Source organism: Pholcus phalangioides, unplaced genomic scaffold, assembly GCF_987345545.1.
Source record: "Pholcus phalangioides strain wild (caught in Gottingen) unplaced genomic scaffold, Ppha-v1.0 ptg000024l_1, whole genome shotgun sequence".
In the NCBI taxonomy this organism is placed as follows: domain Eukaryota; kingdom Metazoa; phylum Arthropoda; class Arachnida; order Araneae; family Pholcidae; genus Pholcus; species Pholcus phalangioides.
In genome coordinates this window covers 24,486,378-24,513,113 of record NW_028301616.1, presented here as the reverse complement: position 1 = coordinate 24,513,113, position 26,736 = coordinate 24,486,378, and the positions used below count along the sequence as shown (strand labels likewise).

At 38.0% G+C, this 26,736-nt stretch overlaps 1 protein-coding gene across 1 annotated transcript; it reads right to left on the bottom strand.

Annotated features, from left to right (window-relative positions):
- On the bottom strand, window positions 1–6,647 carry LOC149069060 (uncharacterized). Its single transcript, XM_089250888.1, has 3 exons — window positions 6,445–6,647; window positions 4,765–4,952; window positions 1–1,685 (listed from the first exon to the last, which is right to left on the bottom strand). The coding sequence occupies exons 1-3, from the start codon at window positions 6,544–6,546 to the stop codon at window positions 1,037–1,039; spliced, it is 939 nt and encodes a 312-aa protein (XP_089107014.1). The 5' UTR covers window positions 6,547–6,647; the 3' UTR covers window positions 1–1,036.
- Between the last annotated feature and the right edge of the window lie 20,089 nt (window positions 6,648–26,736).

Below are 26,736 nucleotides of genomic sequence, written 5' to 3'. Positions count from 1 at the left end.
CAAATATATTGCTCATACTCTCATAACATTGATTTTTTCCCACATGTGGGATTTTTTTAATACCATATTTTACAACCGTTTTATTGCAACACTATTTCTAGAGACATGTCGAAAGTGTAATTTTTTTAGAAATAGTGTCAAAATTCTGTTATTACTGGTATTTTGTCACTGAGCAGCTCCAAGAAACTAAAAATCAAAAATGTCTAAATAAAAAGTATGTAGAAGTTAGTTGCATATGGAGCATATTATACAAATGTGGGGATATTTTTTTTGTAAATGAATATGCACCAAGAAATATACAATATGCATTTTAAAAATACATGTTTTTTTTGCATGATGATTTTTTGTAGCATATTTTTTCATTTTTTATACATATTTCTGAATTTTTATTTTTTCAGGATTTTTTAAGTGCATATTTTGTTTTTTTATGCATATTTAAGTACATGTTTTGGCATTTTTAATTACATATTTTGGCATTTTTAATTACATATTTTGGCATTTTAAGTACATATTTTGGCATTTTAAGTGCATATTTTGACGTTTTAAGTACATATTTTGGCATTTTCAAGTGCATATTTGCATATTTTGCCAATTTTTTGAGAGCATATGCTTCGAGTTCCACTTATGACCATCACAGAAAGAAAGTGTTCATTCTTCTGAAGGGAGAAACGGGGGGAAAAACCCCTCTCATAAGCCATCTTTAAGCCTTCATAAAGGTATCCTAAATGGTTAGACAATATAAATCGGAGCTGGGTCACATTAAAAAATAAGATTCAATATAAAATATACAAAGAAAATTATTTTTTCTTAAATATAGTCAATAACAAATAATTTCTCTATTTTATGTCATATTTATTTCATAAATTGGTAAAAAAACCAATTATGTAAAACTTGATCATTTCGAATATGAAATCACGTCTAAAAAAAATTGCTTAGAAATATGCAGTATGTGATAAATTTAGTAACATTTGCATTTAAAACGGTAGCAATGAATAGTTTGTTGTGATATTTATCTTTTAGAAACAAACAAAATTCTTCAAATTATGTAACTATTTTCGCCTAACGAATTCACTTCACAGAGGTCAGGACTGCGAAATCTGACTCTTTTCCTACTAGGAATCTGAGCTAAATCTCCCTGTCGATCACTCTGCTGCTTTTTATCCACTTCCTGCCGCCACAACATTGAAGAAACCCGCATGACAGAGCTTCGTTGAACTGGGATATTTGGTGGCATTCTCACTGGTTGTAAGGGATCTACGAATGCTCTGTTCATGCAAGAAATCAATTTCGTCTGATTTTTACAACTTTTGAAATTCTCTACCATCTTCTGAATCGCTGGACTCATGACTTTTGGGTTTTTTTGAAGATCTGTTTCAAGTTTCTTGAACATTTCTACGAGGAGACAGTGTGCCGCTTTTGCATCCTCGTCCAAAGTGCAGCACCTGTCAAAAGTTGTAATGCATCCTTCAGACAGTCCAGGATTCATAAATTCTGACTCAAGTTTATGAGACCCTTTTTTCTCCAGGATTAGTACATTTTTCTCATTACTAGTGGTGCGATTTGGCATCTCTGGCTGAGAATTGCTACGGCGGCGTTTTTGATTCAAGAAACGTATCTCGTGAGAGTGAGTACCTCTGAATTCTACCACGCAGGGCCAAAAGTCTTTGGAATTTCCAGCACCGTCTCTGGAATTGAACAAAAATAATAATCAAACGGTGAGAAAATAATGATCAAGTTGTAGTAATTAATTGCGTGCACACACTCTGTGCATTCAATTTAAGCTTCGAGACAGAAATGGCAAATCTCACATGCCAGGTCTCATGGCAATTAATAAATTGGGATTAGAACATAAAATGTTTAACATGTAGTTACTATAAGGTAGGGCTGGACAAATCGCAAAAAAAGCCTAGGCACCAGAACAATTCATTAGGTACCAAAACATTTTTTTACAGGAAGAAAAAAGGCCCAAAATATAATGCTTCTTTTGATTTTTTTAGGGCATAATGACCCTCTTTCATGTTGACAGACATGCTGCTACAAATGTTTATACTGGTGAAGTTAACACTCATTATAACCCTTTCAGATCCTGGTTCCACAAATTTGTGGGTTGCTTTTTCTTACTGCTATTACTATATAAACTACACATGCACCTCGTCTATATTTCTCTGTTGAACTTTTAACGAATTTGTATATGCGGGAATGTGTATGTACATACAGTGAACCTGATGTGAAGTTTGTTTCTGTATAATGTTTGTTATGTGTAATGCTGTCATAAATTTTTCTAACTATACATGAAGTGTAATGATAGAATAATTATTATGTTGTGCGCTTGTTGCTCTCTGTGGCGAGACTTTTTAATGGAGAGATAAGCTCTCTCTTACATTCGTGCCTTAAAGTTGGGAGCCACAGAAAACAAACTTCAGCCGACCACCACTGTGGTGACAGTAGGGTTATAACGACTGATATGATTAGTCTCAACACAGTCGTAGTAAGAAGTTTGTTTCAGGGAGGGGGGAACCAACAATCGAACAAAAAAAAACCCAATAATTCAGCATATATTATTCCATTTGTAACAGACATTTTCTAACATTTTGGGGGGAGTGCCTAAACATTGGTTCATCTGGGCACAACTTGGGGAGGGGAGCCTTAAGTGGGGAGGGTCCCCTCGGGAAAATGAGATCTAGTTAAAAAAAATTGTAAGTAAACATATATCGTCAGTGGCCCAGGATGCTGGTATGACAATACACTTGTATGAATCAAAAAAAATTTTATGCTGTCCTGATTCAAATTTATAAGGGATGAGGAAAGCTGAGAGCTGTTCTCAGCTTTCAATTTAGTAACTGCACAAAGAAAATTGTAGGCAAGCGCCAAAAAAAAGTGTTTTTTTGGAATTTTTAGTTGCCATGGTAACCTGGCAACTGTGGATAAAATGAAAACGTAACAGTTGTTATAATTTGGTTGTTTGTGTGCATGCGTGTGATTTTTGTTTTGCTTATTTTTGAGTGTGACAAAGCTTTGTGTAGGGGATAGAGTGGAAGGTAAGGAAGGCAACCCCTGCTGTGGAATGGACTTGCTCTAAGTAGTTGTGTGAAATCCCACATGTGCTGGCAGTCAGCTGGCAATATCGTCCACCAGGCAATCAGTTGTTTTTTAATCTACATCTGTAGAATGTTTGAGTGTAAAGAAGATGTGGGTTTATTCATTTTTCAGAGGCCAATAGAGTTGGAGTTCGTGAAGTGCATCAGAGAATGAAGGCAGTGTAGGGTGAACATGCACTGTCACTGACTCATCTCATGAGCACGACTGGCACAAGTGTTTCCATTGTGCACTCACTTTCCTGTAGTGGAGTTTCTCTGTAATGATGGAATGAATGGAAATGAAACGCACTCCCACCTTCTTGCTGATGTTCCTTATTGTTCATCGTCTGTTTGGTTTATTATGTAGTAGACTTCTTTCACCAAAGCATCTGTGATGACGAGGTGGCTTCGACCAGGGTCTCGTATCATTCTCAGATTAATGTACCTTGCGAAAATGCTTGTTCTAGTCCCAGTGTATATTATCTGTACACTGCCTAGTTCATCTATGCATTTTGCGAACTCAAACTCTTTCTGTCACAAAAACAAACAAAAAAAAGAATTTCACCACGTTGCTCTTCTTTACTTGCATACATTCCAGACACACTTAGGAAAAAACAACCTATTACCTGTTGGATGATACTGTTAGCCGACTGCCAGCACATATCACATGATTCTGCATGACTACCTAGGGCAAGTTCATTCCACAGTGGGGGGGGGGGGGAGTTTGCTTTCCTAAATCCTCTTGCTCCACCTTTACACAAAGTTTCATCACACTCATAAAAAAATTAACCGAATTATAACAAAACTGTTTCATTTTCATTTGATCCACCCTTATAAATTTGGATCAGGACAGCATAACATTTTTTGGATTCATACAAGTGTGTCCCATCTTAACAGTATCCCGGGCCCATGACGATACATGCTTACTTCAAATTTTTTTAACTAAATCTCATTTTCACGAGGCCCCTCTGTACTTAAGGTACCCCCGAGTTCTGCCCGGATGAACTAATGTTTAGGCACTGCTTCCCTCTTCTACTCAAAATGTTAAAAAATGTCTGACACAAAAGAAATAATACATGCTGAATTGTTTTTTGTTTTTGCTTTTTTTGTTCTACTGTTCTATCACTTTGGTTTCCCCCCCCCCCACCCTCCCTGAAACAAACTTCTTGCTACGGCTGTGTTGGGACTCATTCCACTTCATTCATAGTTAGAAAAATTGATGGCAGCACTACACATAACAAACATTATAGGGAAACAAACTTCACATAGGTTCACTGTATGTTCATGCACATTCCCACATATACGAATTCGATAGAAGTCCCGCAGAGAAATATAGGCGAGGTGCATGTGTAGTTTAGTAATAGCAGTAAGAAAAAGTAATCCACACATTTGTGGCACCAAGATCTGAAAGAGTTATAATGAGTGTTAACTTTACCAGTGGTTCTCAAAGTGTTTCTCTCCTCGGGGGACCACCAACCATTTTCCGGGACATGAGTCACGGTGAGCTGTCATTATTAATGCATGCCTATTCAATAATATGAAGCGATTCTTCGTTAGACTACTCTGGGGAGTGTACATGTCCACTAGGGCAAGGAAGCCTCGGAAGACAAAAGTTTGAGAACCACTGGACTATATATGATTCAAAGTGGTTAATATTCCTTTACTGTAATTTTTTATTTTTTCTCACCTCAATATTTTCACTATCATTTTGGCTTGGCATGTCTTGAATCTGTTTCGACAAGAGACCTTCACTTTATGTTGGCACCGATATTTCTGTTTGTATACATATGATTTGCTATTTTCGATGGATTTCATAAATGATGATGCTGGTGCCCATGTTAGATCAGATATCTTTGAAAAACAATTCATCCAATCCTGCAGTAAAAGAATAAAATAGCCAAAGGTATAGTAATACTCATGTTAATTTGTAAAACTCCAGCTACAATCAAATTACTCAACTCAATTCAGGCACTAGACTATGAGCAGAGGCATATTTATAAAGAGGCTAAGTGGCTATAGCACCGGCAGCAAACTCTGAGGAGAAGAAATTACTGCCCCCTTCTGAGTGGACCAGTCTGGAATGAGTGGCCAAGAAAATTAGAGTAGAATGGGAAAAAGGTACAGTAAAACCATAAATCTGCCTCTGCCTAGAAAGTGAGAGACAGCTTATTGAGCAACCAAAAGAGTGATCTAGAGAGTGTGCATACATGTGAGTCACCACAAGTGATCTAGAGTGTGCAGGCATGAGAGCAGCTGCAAGAGTGAAGTATAGAGTGTGTAAACATGCGAGCAACCACAAGAGTGATCTAGGGAGTGCACAAGCGTGTAAGCCACCACAAGTGATCTAGAGTGGGCAGCCATGAGAGTGATCACAAGAGTGAAGTAAAGAGTGTGTGCAAGCATGTAAGCCATCACAAGATCTAGAGTGTGCAGGCATGAGAGCAACCACAAGAGTGAAATATAGAGTGTGCAAGCATATGAGCAACCACACCAGAGAGCACATTTGGCCCCCCGTATGTCATGAGTTGAGCATGTATGGTCTAGCTGATCATAGGGTAGGAGCAAAGAACTATTCTGGGTTGCAGGAACACACCATCTTGGTTTGCATGTTTTTCTCACCAAGTCGTTTCTGTTGTGCTCTACCTCAGCACTGCAAGCCTAAATAGCAAATAGCACTGTAGATCGATTAATCAACTATATAATATCATCAATATAATCATATATTATTATATATTAAAATATAATCAATTACAGTTGATCCTGCTTATAACATTTTTCAAAAAAATGTCATAAAAAAAACGTTGTAAGCAGGAAAACACTTTAAAAGAGAAATGTTAATGAGAATTACTTGGAGTTCGGATCACGAAAATAAGTTGCACTAAGCGGGAAAACGTTCAAAACATGGGTGGAGATACGGGGGGGGGGGGGGCATTCATCTCCAGCATCAAAGGTGAAGTCCACAGATCGAATGCATATATGTATAGATGAATCGACATCATTACCACCGTGTCCCCCCCCCTAGACTTCCAAGTCTATCTCCGCCTATGGTTCAAAATGGGAACATTATAAGCGGGATCAATTGTATTTTGTAATCAATTACAGAAAGAATATTATAATTTTACATGTTATATGGATCGCAAATTTTATTTTATGTTTTCAGAGATAAAACGGCCACCTCCAAATAGCGGCCACATTTTCACGGTCCCGTTAATGACCGTGGTTGGGAGGTTTTTACTGCGCATATATATATATATATACAATGACATATCAAATAGCTTATATATGGTCATTCAAATGAGTGATTTGTAGATAGCAATTTATGCGTTATTCAATTGGAAAATAAAAATACTGAAATTATTTATTATACCCGGGCTTGATCGGCATTGACGACATCCCGTATCTTCAACAAATTATTACGGTAAACGTAATGGAAGCCCTCCGGAAAGTTTTCAATCCCGCAGTTGTTCATGATGCGTTATGATAATCACAAAATGAAGTGATCATGTAAAAGTGAAGGAGAGAAGAATAAAATGATTACAGGCTATGACTAAATAGACATCGATCGCTCTGATAACGACTTGGTCAGATTCAATTTGAAAATAAATAAAGACGGCCTTGACTCTCGCCCGATATGCTGTTGCCATATTTTATTGAACAAATTTCTAACATGCCATTGATAATTACCCCTTTCCCTCTTCCTGTTCTTCACCTCTATCTATGACTAAAAATATTTATGCATGGAAAGCACATATTTTAAACTGCCAATCACACAAAGTAAGGGTTGCCATGTTTCCCCCCAATTCAGATTATTTATATTTATCTTTCCGAGAGTTGTCGACTCAAAATATAGATAGATAGCAGCACCAATAAGTGCAGATCCGGGTCTTACGCTATTTCGATGTTGTCTCCACTTTTTTTCTGTCAATTAATTTTCATTAATCAGTTGATCAATATGTATTTGTGTGTTCCAAGAAATGGACAACTTTCCTCACAGGGGAGGGGGAGCTGGACAGATAAAGTAGAGTGTATGCACCCTTCCCTAGGAGGCTGGGATCTTTACTTTACTTACTTGCTCAGTGGGTAGGCCAGACATGGAGGAAAGAATAACCTCCTTGTAGGCCAGACGAGCCCGTCCATGACCCTAAGCCTTTTTTTCTTTTAGCATGTCAACGGATGGGGTATTTGCACGACCTCCTATAGATTATATAGGAGGTTGTGATTTTTTACCCACCACCATTGACTACTGCCTCATTGCCCTTTCTTCAAAGGGCTCTTACACAGGGGACCCGAAAAAAGATTCTTATCATTATTTTTGTTTTTTCCTCGAAATAAATTCACACAATTCAAATTAGAGAGAACCGCAAAAAATCTTTCTGTAATAGCCTAAGGTGCACTGCTTTTTAACCATTGAAAACCAAACCACAACCCGCTTCCCATCCCAGTGAGATATCGAAGCGTTCCCGGAGGATGGGCGTGTCTACTACTACAGTAAACCACACATGCACCTCGTCCATATTCCTCTGCGGAACTTCTAAGGAATTAGTGCATGTTGGAATAAGTGTGTATGTGTTGTGAACCTGACGTGAAGTTTGTTTCTGGGATGGGCATATTTGGGAATTTTATAAAATATCTTCAAAATAAAAATAAAAGTATTGCATATACATTGCATTGGCTTTTACAGCCCTACATATAGATTCACACGTAATCAATACTCGCCAATGGGCGGATCATAATATACGATACAATTAAAAAAATCTTGTAAGGGGCCCGGCTGCAGGATGGGGGGGGGGGGGCCATCGGTCCTTCCATAATTAATTTATAGTGTGGAGAAATTACGATTGGTAAGAACAGTCACGGGTGGGGGGCGGAATGACGCTTTTAAGACGGCCCAGTGGTGGCCTTGGACAAGTGCTCCATCTGTTAATGAAAGAATTGGGCTCAGCCTTTGATCAACCATATTTTTTTACACCATGAATTTACTAGAAAATCAATTTAACGAATAGAATAGGACCTATATACCTGGCTGCCCTCCATAACACCTATCCCAGCGGAACCCACTATAGGATGTGGCACTATTTATAGCGTATGATAACATTGAGCCTACTGGGCATTAATACTTACTTACCGAACATATCCAGGCTCTGTCGCTTGCGCAATTTAAGCACATTGCCCGGAGGGCGTGGCTGCTACGGGAAAAAATTTATATTCATTCTCTCAATTCACAAATAGCATAAATATATACAAATCATAATATCATAATACAAATCATAATATCATAATACAAATCATAATATCATAATACAAATCATAATATCATAATACAAATCATAATATCATAATACAAATCATAATATCATAATACAAATCATAATATCATAATACAAATCATAATATCATAATACAAATCATAATATCATAATACAAATCATAATATCATAATACAAATCATAATATCATAATACAAATCATAATATCATAATACAAATCATAATATCAAATACATAATATCAAGAACATTTGCAACAATGATATGAATCACCGTGATATGTGCAGACGAGTCGACTAATAAAAATAAGATGGTGTACAAAATATTTAAGGGGGGAGGAAGAAAGAGGTGACCCTTTGACAGTAATCAATGCGCGATTCTGCAGAACTTGTGCTAGTCAGAGTCCTCAGCAAGAAGGAGCTGTCGTTTTCTGCCTAGTCTGGCTGATCGTCTAGGCCAGGGGTTCTCAAACCTTTTCCACCCGCGACCCCCCTTTACCCTAATCAACACTTATCCGCGGCTCCTCAGAGCAGTTTAACAAAGAATCTCTTCAAAAAAACCTTTGTCAGAGGTGCCGTGGAGTGGCGGCCTGACGAAGGTTGGTGGCACACAGTTTGAGAACCCTTTCTCTAGGCCATAGTTAACAATCTTTTTGTTCCACCATTGCCCTTTCTTCAGAAATTTTTTCTCTCCTCGGCCCCGACCCAAGCGAACGCACAGGATCCAATGTTACAGTCGTAGCTATTATCGCTCTCTGGACCATTCCATCACCTACCAGGGAGGCGATATTGCCCTCTTTGGGAAACACTGGTCTAGGCTCTACTGCAATGATGCTGGGCCCTTCCTCGTCTAAATCCGGACCGATTATATTTGCTTTTTTTCCGGGTTAGTTTCTAGAAATTTCACTAGTCTTATAAGTTCCTTGATGTAGTCCGGTCGCTTTAAGATGTTTAAAATCCATTCCTTCCCTAGAGCTTCTGATAGGGCTCTGTAGTGAAATGCCTTTGTATTCTGGTAAGAGGTTGCGTTATATAGCTTGGTTCCGTTTCTCCACAGTTGTAGCGGTTGTTTGGGATTGATTTAAACCTTCTCAGGTTGGCGGAGCCTTGACCCGTTACAAACATAATGACCTCTCTGGGCCAGTTGCTGTTTATGGTCATGATACGAGGAATTACCTGGTAGGTAGATTTGCCAGAGGCCAATCGAGGAGCATCTCCCGCCAGAGTCTGGATTTCGCAGCGGATGCGAGGACCTTCATGTCGTTTTGGTGGGAGTCCTGACAGGGCTCCAGCCAGCCCTGAGGCCCAGGACGATTCTCATCATTTTTTGTTTTTCTATGCTATAAATGCACTGTATGAGGCTCCAGAACACTTCATATTCAGCTTACAATTCTTAAAAATCGTAACTTACAACGCAGTCGAAATTCATAATACAAATCTTATCATTTAGCCGCTCCTATAGACAAATGGCCCCGGGCCACGGGTTAAGATGGCTCTAGTTCCATGAACAGCTCTGATGGACTCTGAAAAAAAAAGTCACATTTTCTCCTCAACATATTTCACTTTATATCTTCACAGTTCTATGTGGCTACTCTTTCATCCGATTTTCACCCGTGCCCTCCTTAGAATATCCCATGATCGCAAGGGGGGCCATATGGTCCCAGGTCGAGTGCCACTGTCCTAGAAAACTGAAAGAAATTCGGCCAGCTTGTTCAACGCTTCCGTCAGCATCTCCCTTATCAGGCCATGCCCCAACCATGCCGGAGATAGGGAGGTTAAACTGTATTTAATATACCCAGGGGAACCTCCCAATAACGGTCACCTCTGGTATCGAAAATTCTGTCTTCTAACAAGGAGTGTCTGTTTAATTGATAAAAAGTGAATTTTGAGGAGCGGTGACATAATTCTCAAAAAGTGTCCGTTAACGGGAGGTATCCACTAACAAGAATGTCCGTTATGCAAGATTCAACTCTATTATTTCATATTTATATTAGCACATCATTAATTCAAAATTTCTTAGCTAAATTTGATCATTAAAAGCATTCAAAAATACTTAAGGTCTACATATACTATTTTAAAGGAGCGGTTATTTAATTTAATTATTTGATTGATCAACTCCTCAGTTACGTCATGTGAAAGATTTCCATATCTGGAAGCAATAATTAATGAATAAACAGGAAGAAGTTATGAATGAACTGACGTCACCGATAGCAATTTTTTTACGAATGAACTGCGGAAGTTATGAATGAATGACATCAGAGCAACTTCCATATACGGGGATGACCTTCTCATTTGACCTTTCTTGTTTACATTCATATTTTTACTACGTTTACTATTAGTAGTACTACGAGAGAGGTCATTGACCAATCAACATCTTTCATCGTTCATTAACGAACTTATGGAGGGAAAATGCTGTTTCCCCGCGCTTTTTGTTGCCTAGGTGACAGAATAAGAAATTGAGTGATCAAAGATAAACACTTCAATGCAGAAATATATTACAATAATGGGGTTTGTCAGGTTTCCTGACATTAGTTTATTTTATTAACAATTGAATATTATATCTAGCACTTTGAACTGTAACAATGGCATCTCGAACAATAGTTTATTTCAACAATACTTCTACTTGACAAGATCCGAAAATATTCAAAAAATCGTATAAATTCACCTAATTGGAATTTTAAAATGCGGTTTTCACCGAAGTGTTTGCGGAAAATAGAGGTTTCAAAAGAACTAGAAAAAAATCAACGGTACAAGGATACGTTTTTCCATAAACTTACTAAATTTTTTTTATGGAAATTTTTCTATCGATTGTTTATTTATTTGTGAAGGTAGGGATATATCATACGTCCTCATTTATGGGGACATATCCTCGTTTTTTGGTCACCTTGAGCGTTTCACCATGAGTTTCTGAAATTTCTTTCATTTTATCCACACATTTTTTCAGGTTTCCAAAATTCTTTCTAGGTGTAAAAAAATTATGCAATTCTTTATCAGTTTTTTTGGTTGTTTTTTTTTTTTTTTTGTTTCAAAGTGCAACTTTTTTTCCCCTGTAAAGAAACGAAAAAAAAAAAAAAAAGAAATTCCAGAATCCTGAAAATTAAAACAAAAGGAAAAATTTCTAATACATAATGAGGACGTCTGATAACCCTAGTTGGTAGGTTTGATGGTTAGGAGGCTGGCAAAACAGTTTTGATACTAGTTACTATTGTTTTTTTCCAGTTTAGTGGAGTCAAGAACAATATAGTTTTTTGTCCCACGAAATATCGTACTATATACCAAGGGTGGACAACAGCTGGCCCGCGAGGTGATTTTGTGCGGCCTGCGACAAGATGAAAAAACTATCACGTTTTTGAATTAGTTTCAAATGACGAAATTTTTGTTAATGTAGAAAAGAAAAATTTCGCTTTCACAAAAACAATTTGTATTTTCAACACACAAACAAAAGACCTCTTTAACCACACGGGTCACATGATTGATTTCAAAAACCTACTGTGTGTTATGGAAGTAACTATCAGATTTTCTTGCGCAATCATTTTCGGGGGTTAGTGATGTCAGTCTCGACGAGCGAAATTTCAACATTTGAGTCTGGCCTAGGGCAGTGGCGTAGCAAAGTCTGGTGGCACCCGATGCGAAGTTTTAACTTGTCATCCCCAAGTCCACCAAAATATAAAATGAAATTTACTGAGGAAGCAATCTTTGTTATTCAATTGCTTAAGAGGGCATAATGCTAATTATTTTGTAAAATATTTTTTATGAAAGAAAAACAGGAGTAAGGGGCCGTTCAAGTATTACGTCAGCTAATTTTTAGCCATTTTTGACCCCTCCCCCGTCAGCAAAAATTCTGACCCCTCCTCCCATCCTTGTCAGCAAAATTTCGTCATCAGCTTTGCCCCTTAACGAATGGATTAACGCATAGTGGTGGAATCAGAGACGGGGCGGGGGGGGCTCGTGGTCTCCCCCCCCCCCCGGATGATCAAAAAAAAATTTTTTTTGATGCAAATGTTTTTTTACTCTATAATATAAAATGACATACTCGAAAAGGGCCTGTTTCTAAGCAACCGAAATTAGTGACGATTTTATGTTACTGAAATGGGTGACGTTTTTGAGTGACGGAAATCTGTTACGTTTTTGTGTTACGGAAGTCGGTTACGATTTTGGGTCGAGTTTTCATTCAACTCCTGAGGACGGAACTGAATACAAATACAAATAAATACAAATACAACGCCACAACAGGCAAACCGCCCAACGAGGTGGCTGACTTAAGAACATCATGGATCCCCGAGCCCCTACCTACTACTGCTACACCACACATGCACCCCCCTCCCCCGCGGAACCCCCCAACGAATCGGTACATGCGGGAATGTGCGTGTAGTGCAACCTGACGTAAAGTTTGTTTCTGTGTAATGCTTGTTATGTGTAGTGCTGTCATCTGCCCCCAGATTTTCTAACTATGAGTGAAGTGTTATGATTGAATGATTTATCGTTGTAGGACTGTTGCTCTCTGTGGCGAGACTTTTTAACAGGGAGATCGGCTCGCATTTGCGCCTTGAAGTTGGGAACCACAGAAAACCAACTTCAGCCGACCACCACTGTGGGGTTCGAACCCGGATCCTCGTATCACGAGTCCGGCACTATAACCACTCGACCACCACAGCGGCAAAGGATGATATCCTCCTTTAAAATGACAATGGTGACGAGACAGCCCAGATGAGGAAAAAAAACAAAGATGCCGCACCCCTATGATGATTTGATGGATTGCGACGAGCTTGGAGACTAAGAAGAAACGGATTAGAAAGTTTGAATCATTTTCTATCGTAAATTTCCGCAAGCTATTCATTTTGCATGAAATTGTAATAATTTTTTTCCCTCTAAAATGCACGTATTTTTTTAGATCGGCTTATACACGAGTATATACGGTATTTGTGTGGTGATGTTGATTATTAAAAAAAAGAAAAACAGAATGTTCCATTCACAGTGTGGTTCGTTCTGAGTGAAGCTGAAGAACTAAACTGGATGTTCAAATTCACGGTTCCCCTATTTTTTCGGTACACAAGGAGGTGCCCAAAACAAATAGCCCTGGAGCTATTATACCATCGAGGAGAAATAAATAACTTTATTTCTCCTCTAAGCCTGGTACAAGCAAACGACAGGCGAAAGTTCCCTTTTTTATTTTACTACTGCTGCTGCCATCTTATCTTGAAAATAGTAACTATTTATTAAGTGAAACCTAATTATTAAGAAAATCAGAATACTTCACTCATTCAAGTTCCTCGTGGTAGAGGCCCAAGAACTGAACTGGATATTTTGATACACGGCTCAGTTATTTATCTGGTACATAAGGAGACGTTCAAAACAAATAGCTTTAATGGAAGCAGACGACACGTGAAAAGTAAGTTTTCCTCTTTTCTATTCTACCACTGAGCTAGCTATAAGGAAAGTTTACTTATAGCTCAGTGTATTCTACTACTGCTGCTGCTGCCATCTTACACAACAAATAATAACAATTTATAAGGTGCAGCTCATTTAAGAAAAAAGCAGACGACGTCATTCAGTTTGGTTCCTTATAGATTAAGCCAAAGAACTGAACTGAATTTGCAATTCACAGTTCAGTCATGTTTTAGGTACATAAGGAGATGCAAACAAACGACCTTTGTAGAAGACGACCACCATCGGGATTATATTATAATTAAACTGACCATATTTTCTCGAGAGAAATAAGGGAAATTGGCATTTCAAATACGAGACATTGCCAATTATTGCCAAAAATGATGCCAAAACCAAAAAAAGTTGCCAAATATTGGTGAAATTACGGAAAAATCACAATGGCGGGAAGTGAAAGATTACTGCAAATTGTAGTAGATTAAAATGAATTCCACGAAAAAAAAACGTTCACCAAGACAAATGTGGGAGATTAATATTCTTATTTATAGTTGTAATTATCATAATATAATTTATGAGTTGAAAAATAATTTCAATCTTTGACTTTAATAAAGAAAAAAAAAAATTCAAGTAGGCTTCTTGTAAAATACGGGAAAAACCGGGATGGCAGGAAAAACAGAAAATATGGTACGCGACGTATGGTCACCTTAATTATGATGAAAGCAGGAGTTATAATTGATTTTCACGCGACGCCGCAACATTGAAATTCCTAGTATCATTTTTAATGGCTCTAGGCTTTCATACATTGCCGATATGAAGGTTTTAGGAGTATTTCTTGATATGAAAATGTCTTGGAAAACACAAATAGATTCCCTCACAAAACGTGGATCCAAACTTATCAATATCTTGAAACTTATAGCTGGAAGATTGCGTGGAGTTCCGAGTAATAAACTTCTTGCAATTTGCTCTAATATTATTAAAGGTTTTTTGAGTTATAGTATTTTTTTATGGCATACTGCATCACAAACTCAATTGAAAAAATGTGCAGCATTATATCACTCTGCGTTTCGCATTACAACAGGACTACGTATATCAACTCCTATAACTCTCCTACTTAGTATATGTGGTCAACCCCCTTTCAATCTCTTTGTTTTACGCTCCGTTGGTCGAGTGTTTTTGAAGGCTAGAGTGTCTAGTTATGGCACTGATTTTTCTAATTTTTGCAAACGATGGCCGATTTCTAATAATTCAGTCATTTCTCCACTCTCATCTGAAGTTACCGATTTTATAATTAATAATCATCTTTCAACTCCTCCTTGGAGTAACTCCAATATCAGGTTTTATATTGATGATCTTCCCTTTCAAGAAAGTATTTACAATCATATGATTCCAATATTATTTAATCAACATATGACAGAAAATTGGTCGTCTAATATTATCATAGCTACAGATGCATCCAAAGCTCAACATGCGTCGGTGGGAATCTATTGCCCTAATAATAATTCATGTATACAAGCTTTAGTTCATGATTACTCCTCCGTTTTTACTGCAGAGTGTCTTGCTATTGCATATGCAGCTACCAAGCTCATCTGTGAGAGACGTAATTACGTTATATTTACCGATAACAAAGCACCACTTTTTGCTTTGAAAAATGTAAATCCCCGTTCCCATTCTGTAACATTATTGACACATTCCTGTCTTGCACATTGCAAAAAACATTGCAAATTTAGTCACTTTGGTGTGGACTCCTGGCCATAAGAATATTTTGTATAACGAGATTGCCGATAAAGTATCACGACTTGCGACAAGAAATAATTTGAACTTTCTTTCTTTCACTTTTATGGAAGATATTCTTAATCGTTTTGAAAATTGTTATAAAAACAACGTTGATCAGCATTCTACTTGTCAAAGCGAATATATCTACGCAATCGACTTTTTCAACTGTGTTAAATTATACTCACGATTTTTTCACAGTCGAAAATATGAAACACTTTTTTATCGTTTACTTACAAACTGAGCACCCACCAAAGATTATTTACATAGAATAAATCAGATTTCATCTCCGATCTGTGATCATTGTTCAGATCCTGAGACTTCACTGCATTTCATTTGTAAACATTGGATTCAACAACGCCGTCAATTTGCTATTAGCCTCTCGATTCCCAATGTCAATCGTTTGTCTTGGATGAATTTATTAAAGGCGAATGCTGAACAATTTGTTCATGCTTTTGAAAAATATCTTTATGCATGTAACAGATTTTAATTTGCGTTGAATTTTGATTTTTTCTGTTTCTGTATTCACATCAGTTGTGAAATGAGATATTTCCTATGTTATGTATACCGCAGTTATTTATTTTTTAGAATGTGAGAAGCATTTGAATGGAAAAGAAAATTCGTAATTCTTGTTCGTGTGTGGGTTTTTTTTTTTTAATCTCTCTGAAATTTTATATTTTGCTTTCTCTATGTGTATTTTTTGGTTAGAATTTCCAAGTGTGATTTTCCCCCATCCCTATCATGTAAGATTTGTGCAAATTCTACCATCACGTATATGTACTTACATATTTACATGTATATTACATAGTGTAAATTTTTGTTTTAAAGCGGTCCTAAAGCCCTTGTAGGTATAAAGGACGTAAAATAAAGTGTCATGTCATGTCAGAATTGATGAGATATAATTTCAGAATCAATGAAATAATTCCAGTAATGAAAGAAATAGTTTCAGCATTAATAAAAGAAATAATTTCAGCATTAATGAAAGAAATAGTTTCAGCATTAATGAAAGAAATAGTTTCAGCATTAATGAAAGAAATAGTTTCAGCATTAATGAAAGAAAATTCCAGAATTTTCTTTCCACCTTGGCAATGCTGTGAGAATGGTGTCCCCCAACATCTCATTCATCGGAAGATCGCGTGACTCGGTTAAAACACACACAATCCCGTTATTTTCTTATTTCATAAATAGGAGTTTGAAACAATAAACGAAAGAAATAATTTCAGCATCGGTGAGATAATTCCAAAAGTAATGAGATATATAATTTCAGTATTAATGAAAGGTAATTCCAGAATTAATAAAAGAGATAATTTCAGCATTAATGAAAGATAATTCCAGAATGAAGGAAAAGATAATTGCAAAATTCTTGATAGCGATAATTTCAGCATTAATGAAAGTTAATTCCAAAATTAATGAAAAATCGAGAATTCCAAAATTAATGAGAGCGAGAATTCCAGAATTAATGAAAAATCGAGAATTCCAAAATTAATGAGAGCGAGAATTCCAGAACTAATGAGAGCGAGAATTCCAGAAATAAGGAAAGAGATAATTCCAAAATTAATGAAAGAGATAATTCCAAAATTAATGAAAGAGATAATTCCAAAATTAATGAAAGAAAAATTATAGAATTAATAGAGATAATTTCAAATTAATGAAAGAGAAAATTCTAGAAAATTAATGGAAGAGATAATTCCAAAATCAATGAAAAATAATTTCATTTTTTCTCATCAAACCCTGCAATATGTAATTAAAATCCGGAAACCTTGTAAACGTTCAAAAAATCCGGCATTGCCGGACCAAATCCGGAGAGTTGGCAGGTCTGCGCATTGTGTTGTTTTGCTTATTGTGGTGTATTGCATATTTTGCTTAATGTGGTGCACTGAATATAGTAGTGCATTGCTTATTGTGGTGCACTAATTATTGTGCTGTATTGCCTGTGGTGGCGCATTGCTTATTGTGCTGTATTGCCGATGGAGGTGCATTAAGTATTGTACTGTATTGCTTAATGTGGTGCCCTGATATAGTGGTGCAATGTTTTTTGTGGTGCCCATAATATAAGGTTGCACTACTTATTGTGCTGCATTGCCTAAACTGGTGCATTGCTTATTGCACCGAGTCGCCGATGGTTTAGCATTGCGTATTATGCTGTATTGCAGCGTATCGCGTGTGATATATATAGCTTACTGTAACACAGTACTTTTTGCGTATATTATGGTGCTTCGCTTATTGCGATACATCGCGTATTGTGCTGCATTACGTTTCATGCTGTAAGAGAACCGTGGGTTGTTCGAACCAAAATGAGCGACCATGCACTTATCAACGCTAAACTCCATTCATTTGCCCATGCTCCAATCCTGTTTAAGTTGGTCTGGAGCAACTTCGTATTGCTTTCATTCCCGATTACCCCCCGTTAGCTTCACATTATCTGCGAATTTGCTAGTAATCCCATCGATACCCTGATCGAGTTTATCGATAAAAAGTGAAAAAAGTATGGGGCCAAGGACACTTCCATGAGGAACTCCACTTGTGACGTCTGTCCAACCAGAGAATTCCCCGTTCACCATAACTCGTTGCGACCTATCTCTTAACCACGATTCTATCCAATTCAGCAAGTTTCCCCCCAATTCCAATCTCGTGTAAACGCTTCAAGAGTTTACCATGTTCGACTCGAAAGAATGCCTTCTGGAAATCAAGGTAAACAACGTCTACATTTTTGCGCTTACCCAAAGCCCTGGTCACGTGATCATAGAAGCAAAGGAGGTTAGTTACACATGACTTCCCCTTCCTGAACCCATGCTGATTATCCGACAATACATTATTCTCGTCTATCCACTTCACAAACTGCCTTTTGATGATAATTTTCAAAATTTTCGAGAGGGAGCTCGTCAAACTCACTGGACGATAATTGGACACCGCTTCTCTACTACCGTTCTTAAATATCGGAACAACGTTAGCAAGTTTCCAATACCTTGGGACGATACCCTCAGCAACACTACTTCTGTATATCTGTGCGACTGGCCCTGACAATTCATGAGCAAAAACAAAATGGGGAGACAGGTAAAGAAACGTAGAATCTAATGATATAGAGCCCACTACCCTAAACGCAAACGTATTTTACTTCTCTTATAAAAATTGGCACCAATTTACTAACGAAAGTTACGAAAAAATGTGCTTTACACACCACTCGCAATAACACAGCCAGGGTCGATACTAGGGGAGAGCAGGTGGGCAGCGCCCCGGGCGCTGGACCTGAGGGAGCGCAAATTTCGTTCTCAAATCTCTCCGTAAACATTACAAGGGGAGTCAAAATGCGCGATTGCCCCGGGTGACCAAGCATCTAGTTGCGGCCTTGAACACAGCTAGAAAGAAATCACCCGCTGAATAAGTTTACGGTGGACGTCGCCACGCTGCAACACTAATCAGACCCCTTTAGATCCAAACAATGACCGAGAACAACGGTGTTCGGAATTCCCCGCTGTTCGGTATAAACCCGCTCTCCCCTAAGCGATCCATGGCACATTTAGAGATCCTTTGAGTGACATGTTGCCCAGATTTAGAGCACTTAAGCGGCACCCAGTGTGGTTCTACATCACTCAAGTTGTCCGCGGTCTATTCCCAGATTACTTAAGTGATCCGCGGCATAATTACGGATCACTTGAGTCATGCATGACACCAGGGCCGCAATTAGGAGGGGGGAAGAGCAGGCGGGTCTGGTGCCCCGGGCACTGAACCGGGGGGGGGGCGCCGAATTCATTCTTTAACTGCTTCCTTTACATGCAAGGGGCGCCAAAATTCCGGCTTGCCCCGGGTGACAAAGTATCTCATTACGGCCCTGCGTGACACAGTTCCAGAGCACTTCAGCGGCCCCCGGACCCATTTCCAGATCACTTGGATTCATAATATTATGATGTTCGGGTTAAACATTTCTTGTTGCACCGAACGACTTGGGGGGAATGATATTTGTGGCAGGGATGAAACGATGAATCACCTGGACCGGTTGTTTGTTTACTTGAGCACCAGCACAGTTCAAAAGAAACGCGATAGAACACCCCCTCCACCCCACAACAATACTAAATCATTACAGCATCGCATCGTTCACCCGCAATTTGCTGCAATTAGCAATTTTAAAGACCCATGTAAATTATTTGACATGTTACTTTATGTAACAAAAAGGAGGCGAGTTAATACAAAACCGGCATTTTTTGTCACCTCCTCAGAGCTGGTACCCGGTGCGGGCTGCATCCACCTTTCTACGCCAGTGGCAAACATTTGAGTCTGGTCTAGTAAGAAGTTGTAGCTATTTACGCAGTTTCCTTCTGCGCTGATTTCACTGTCTGACAGAACATATACTCTTTTCCAAAAAAAATCAAGAGTTCATTAATAGTTATTTGTAATTAGTATTTAATTAAATGAAGAGTTAAGTTAATTAGTTATAAACTCCCTTCAATATGTTTGTGGCCTGCGTTGCCATAGCAAACAATCATAATGGGTGCGGCTTATATATGCCGGAGTTCTCTTCTCCCTTCCCCTTGTATTCGTGCGGCTTATATACCAGTTTTGTCCCACGCGCGGCCCGCGATACTGCGTCGGACCATCATGTTGGCCTTCGAATAAAGAGAGGGAGAAGTTGGGCACCCTTGCTATATATGTGATCATAACTTTTACTGATTTTAGCATGTCACCATTGGTGTACGCAAAGGTGGTTGAGGTTTGGGTTCTAACCCCTTTTGAGCAGAGATTGTAGAATTATCTTGCAGGAAAAGACGTATACCCCCCCTCCCATACATGTCACACCCTCGTAGTTTTTGTGTGTGAGATCGTTTTCTGGATTTTTCCACCCTTTCCCGATTCCATCAGACTCACAATCAGGGCCATCATAGAGATCCTTCCAACCACCGTGGATAAATTTTGTTGCTGTGTGGTAGTATGAGCATTGTGATGGACTCGCATCATGACCTTCATCTTCGAACCTCGAATCCCACTGGCAGCACAGTGGTTGCCGGCCATAGCCAAAAATGTGTTATGGACGGGCGAAACTGCCTGTTTCGGGTTGGGGATTCAAAAGTGACAATATATTTATTCTGCCATGGAGAACTCTTTCCCTCCCCGAAACATTAATACACTATTAATACACTTAGCCATGTTGTTCCAGAAATGTCAGTCATTTCTCAGATTTCGAAGGGTGAACGAAACTCTCCCCATTACCAGACATTCTATAAACGAATTCATATGATCCAGATGGAATATAAGAAAATATAATGTAATGTATATTATTTCTCAAAATAAACTACAGTAGAACCACCCGGTAGCGGACAACCATAGGACCAAAAATTTTGTCCGCTAACGGGGAGTATCCGCTACTGGGAGCGGGAAACTTTGACACAAGAAAAAATTGTGAGAAAGAAGGATGGACCCTCTTTTATGGGCCTGTGCAGGCCATATCAATGTGTTTTGAAACCAGAGGCTCCAGCAAGATTCAAGACGCATAGGAGGGAAACAGGCAGTTTTTCTTTTCATATTTGCTAAAAAAAATGAGAAATCTATGTATAGATTTGTATTTCTCAATCAATTCTGTGGGTGCTCTACCCCGTGCTATGAAGTATTGTGGAGCACCCACGGCTCCGACACCACTGGTCATCCCTCTCAAGCAGGGCCGTCTTAAGAGCATCATGGGCCCCCGGGCCAAGTGATCTTTCTGAGGGCCTACGAGGCAAATTCTCGGAAATTTCAAACAGATCTAATTTCTGTGAGGTTCCTTTTCTCTTGAGGCCCCCCAGGTCGTGCTCGGGTGGGCCCATGCCTTAAGACGGCACTGCTCTCGAGCTGAATTATATGGGAAAAATAGGTGAGTGTAAAATACGGGATAATCGAACGAACCCACACAATAATTCACTCTCTACTGATGTGCAACCATCTTTGGAGTGGTTGCACCACTCCTTTACCTGAGTGATGCCCGATGCCCACTGGTCCTTAGCCTTCTCAACGTGAGTTTGCGACACCATGTTCCATTGCAAATTTTGTTCCTCTTGATGCCTACTAACAACCCACTCCATTTGTCGGTCCATTAACAGAACACCCTGTGTGTGTGTGTGTGTGTATATATATATATATATATATATAAAGTATGTGAAACAACCAAATTTCTCAGGAACCCTGTGAGCAGTAACTAATTTAAAATTAACCTAAAGCGCTAGTACTGTGCACTAATGCGATTCAACATACAAAATTAAACTAAACTTATACACATATTCCTGTAATACGAAATAATTTACTTTTAAAGGGAGAGCTTACTGCTCGTCCCCTTTCCTTCCTCGTTGCCTTAGAGCAGCGGTTTCTCAACCGGTGCTCCTAGGGCTCCGTGTGAACTCACAGGGGCTCCGCGGCCGCTCGAGGAAAATAAAAAACCCAGTAAATTTGAAAAAAACTAATTATTAATATTTTTGAATAAAAATAAGTCAGAAACTTTGATGAATAAATAAAAAAATAGGCGTCCGGGGCTCCGCCATAGAAATTACATACCGGAAAAGGCTCCGTGGGTCAAAAAAGGTTGAGAACCGCTGCCTTAGAGGCACAACCATATATGCGTCTCTATGCATCGGGTCTAACATACTGCCTGGCATGAGACAAGGGCGGTGAAATTTGTATAGCTGTCGATAAATCCGTCTCTGCTCAGACAGCAAGGGACTAGGTCAGTGAGTGACCAAAAGAGCGACTTAGAGCCAGGGCCGCAACTAGATGCTTGGTCACCCGGGGCAAGCGCGCATTTTGACGCTCCCTTGTAATGTTGAAGGAGAGGTTTCAGAACGAAATTTGCTCCCCCTCGGGTCTAGCGCCCGGGGCATGAGATCCGCCTGCTCCCCTGTAGTTACGGCCCTGCTTAGAGCGTGAGCAAGCATGTGAATGACCAGACAAGTGACCTACAGAGTGAGTGACTAAAAGTGTGACTTTGCAGGTGCACTTGCAAGAGTGGAAGGAGGAAGAGGTCAAGAGGCTACAGCACAGGGTGTCGAATCTGAGAAAAGGTTAGTCAAGAAAATTAGACTAGAATAATTAGAAGGGTAGCAAAATTAATTTAGCCCACAGGCAGCTAAACCATATATGTGCCTAACGTACCGCCTGGCATATATTAATGCTTCTCAGAATTTTGTCAAGTTTGCAGAGACAGCAATTCACTGTCCCAGTTTATCTTAAAAAAAAATCTTTGCTTGCACTAGAACAGGACAAAGCACAAGCCTAATGTATCAAATAATTTGGCGATATCTGCCAAAAAAGCATCTTGGTAGTTAAATTGTTACCAGGAGTAACAGTGAAATCAAAACAGTCTTCTTGTCTTTCCATCTTAAACCCATAGTCTTCAGTGTGCCATTTTCAGGTTTCCTAAAAATTATATTCTCATTCACAGCAGCCAGAGGATATTTTTGAACTACCTTCACTCCTAAGCCCCTGGTTCCTAATATGGGCAATTCCATTTTTTAGGGGAGGGGCAATTTTATTCTTAGTAGGAGCAATTTGAGAATGGGTTATTTACAGAAAATGATTTTGGATTTCTTGTGGTTTCTACTATCAAATCATATATATTTTCATGCATTTCAGTTTTCTATTATGTGTTCCAAAACTTGCTTTGCTGTTGTTTTTTTTAGAATAGTTTCAATGACGGACTTTTTTTCCTTCCTTCACCTTATCCTTTCATGGATAACATGTTCTTTGGAAGCTTTAAACCAGGGACCTTCAACACATGGCCCACGAGTCAGGTGTGGCCTTCGAAGTTTCTTGCAGTGGCCCGCCAATGAAAAAGCTTACATAGTTACAGAAATGAATAGAAATGATTTTTTTTTTAAAAATGAAGAAATATATTCCAAAAATTGGTAAAAGAATTAATTTAAAATTTATGTTTAGAAAACATTTCACAAAACCAGCATTGTTTGGTTTAAACTAAACCTTGGTTTTAACCAAATGGTTTTTTTAAAAAACCAGTTTGGTTTTTTCAAAAAATCAAATGAAAGTGGCCTAACTATCAATTTTTCCTTGAAAAATATCATATTGGTTCATTATTAGCCTAAATTTTTTTAATTTTTACAATTTATATTCTTCAGGTACATTCTGATGGTATAAGTGGTTTTTTTTCAAAAAGTCTCATAAAAGTGGCCAGAATATATATATTTTTTTCATATGAAATATCTTAGCTATTTAAAGTTTTTAAAGTTATATACAGAAGCCAAAATTTATCATTCTTACCACATTTTCTAACCTTTGGCTACATTCTGATGCTCTATATATCTTTAGCAAATTCATGAATAAGGATTGTGTCACACATCTAAATCTATTTGATGTATTATCTCACAGGGTTTCTTTTTGCCTTCACAAAGCAGCAACATTAGTGACACCATCATGCTAGGCGCAGGTGGTCCTGTAATCCAATAAAGACACCAGCTGTCCTTAAAGGAGGAAGACTAGTGTACTAGTAGTTACATTACCTCACAGACATTTTAATTTTTTTCCCATAAGTAGCACATCCCCCAGTCATAACATTCAATATATTTATTTTTTTTATACTTTCACCCTGTTAAGCCCAGTTAATCAAGGTCCTACTGTATAGTAGTAACAGATTTATGAAAAATAATCAGCTATATACAAGGAAATTGTAATTAAAGAGTTTTGATTCCAAAACTATACAATAAGTACTGGTCAGAATTATGAAATCATGCAATGCTATAATTAAGTTATCATTTTGCCATGACTGGCTATTGTTTCCATTCTGCGAGCAAATTTCCCACATGTTAGATGATGTCATTAATTTTACATTTTTAATAATTTTTTCCCCTTTACCAAATAAAATTCCATTTCTTCAGGAATATTCATGTCAATTTTCAAGTCTTTCTGACAATCATTCCTTTTTTAGTGTTTTGAAATCAACCTTAGTTATAATCACCCTGAACATCGTAAATCATGGCTAATTAATCTGCATTATTTGTTTCATTAAATGCATTATATTCACCTAATTTTTATATTACAGTTTTTGCAAAATAACTTCCTAATTAATCATACTGAAAGTAACTGGAGAAAAAAACCTTTATATATTTATATCATACATATGATTTAATTTTGATCATCTTGGGGGTAGAAGAGAAGGCTGCACAGGATCCATACTTTCTTTCCCCCCCCCCATGGCTCTCGAAGTTTGGGGGGGGGGTATCACAAAATTTTACAAGACGGCTTCGATTTCAAATTAACCTAAAGCATTACTACTGTGTACTAACTACAAAATGACCAAAACATATGTGTATACTAATTTCCTAACGCTCTTAACTAATGAAAGTTTGGTTAATTTTCTTATGTGTTGTTTTAATGTTAGAGAACACATTCTTAAGTAGGCCTACATAGTTTGTGATTTCAATATTTTATGTATTTCACTTTTCACGAGGAAAAAAATACCAAATAACAGTATCACAATCATTGCATTGTATCCGAAGGGCAAACAATTGTGACGTTGCAAAATCCCTTGGTATTATTCGTTCAATTGTCTCAAAGGCAATTAAGGAGCCAGATCATGAAAGTGACCATCCAGATTTAGAAAGAAAAAGCACTGTCAACAAAACTAGGAACAGTCTCAGTTCATAAAAAAGGTGCCATTTAGAATGCAAGAGTCTCGATGAGAAATATCGTCCATAAAACTGGCAATAACTGAGAATCTGTGTTTGATAGCAAAACAGGAACTCGGACTGAGAACCTACCAATTCTTAAAGTGTCAATGACTTACCAATGAAAATAAGTGAGTACGGCTAAAAAAAGATGTCATCTACTGCCACGTCAGGCTGCTGGTAACAGAAAAGCTCTTAACAACTGAACAAGTGCAAAATCATCAAAACAATAGATACTGATCCTCAGATATTCCAGGATCATGTCATTGTTCAATGATGTCAAAACTCTCAATCCATTATGATTTGGTATAATGTTTTGTTGTTCCAATGGACGGGCACCTCTTGTTTTTGTGAGAAAAAAGGCAAAAATCGATCATGTTTACCATAAAAATATTATGGAAGCCGCTGTGCCTCCATGGCGTCAAAAGTATTTTGGAGAAGACATTTGGACATTCCAACAGGATTCAGCGCACACAGAGCATAATGTATCCAGCAGTGGTTAAGGCTGTTTCCTGATTAAATCACATCTGCTGAATGACCACCACACTCCCCCGATCTCAAGCCAATCAGATCACAGCATGTGGTCCATTTTAAAGAACAGAGCTTGTGCAGGGCCGTCATTTCAACTTTTTCAAGGAAAGGGGGAGCAAAGATCATGTACTCAATGTATGTGTGTATATATATTATTTTTAGTGCATTTTCAAAAGCCAGGGGGGCAAAGATCCCCCCAAATGATGGGCTCGAGCTTGTGCTAAAAGCTACCAAATTTGGCATTACAGAAAAAAAATCTCTGGGTTGGGAATGGGATAAACTTTTTAATGAAGTCTGCAGCGAAGCTCAAAATTTTACAAAGTGTTTGAAGCTTTGCATCGCAGCCAAAGACAGCTGATTTTAATTCAAGTTAATGTGGTTGTTAACAAATAAATAAATAAATAAATAAATAAATAAATATATATATATATATATATATATATATATATAATGCTACAAATTGCCAATTTGTTAAAAGCAGAATTAAAAGGATTATCTGAAAGAGATGTTGAATCTACATAGTGACAAAAAATAACTATACAACACACAAAATTCAACTCAAAGACATTGCTATAATACTGAATAATTTACTTTTAAAGGGGAAGAGAGCTTACTGTTCATCTCCTTTCCTGGTAATGACTCATTTCCTTTTCCTTCCATCAAACAGTCACAGAAAGGCGCTTGCTACAATTGACACACAAAATAACAGCCAACTTATATAATTTTATACATATCAAGCCAAAAAATAATCAAAAATAAATTTTTTTCTTCTACGATTTTTCTAGGACCCTGCAGCTTCTTTCCATGTTGTGGGAAACATAACATATAATTTAATAATCACGCCTCCCCCAAAGCAGAATGTTTTGCACTGTTCTGCAACGAGCCCTCAGGTGACTGGAAATTCCCACAATAGAATTTTAAAAACACACTTCTCTCGAAATAGTTCTGCAAAAGCACCGATTGTTCTGCAGCGTACATCAGTTTTTGGCATATTCTGCTTTGAGGGAATCAGGCGTGGAGAATTTTAGAAGGGCCAACAAGAATTCTTGGGCTATCCTCCATGGGCAGCCAGAAAT

What these genes read in the sequence shown, in the direction of transcription:
- LOC149069060 (XM_089250888.1), bottom strand. Translation starts at nt 6,546, where the DNA reads ATGAACAACTGCGGGATTGAAAACTTTCCGGAGGGCTTCCATTACGTT. An exon ending in TCAATGCCGATCAAGCCCGG is followed by an intron (nt 4,953 to 6,444) that starts GTATAATAAATA and finishes CTTTTACTGCAG; the next exon opens with GATTGGATGAATTGTTTTTC. An exon ending in ATGATAGTGAAAATATTGAG is followed by an intron (nt 1,686 to 4,764) that starts GTGAGAAAAAAT and finishes GTTCAATTCCAG; the next exon opens with AGACGGTGCTGGAAATTCCA.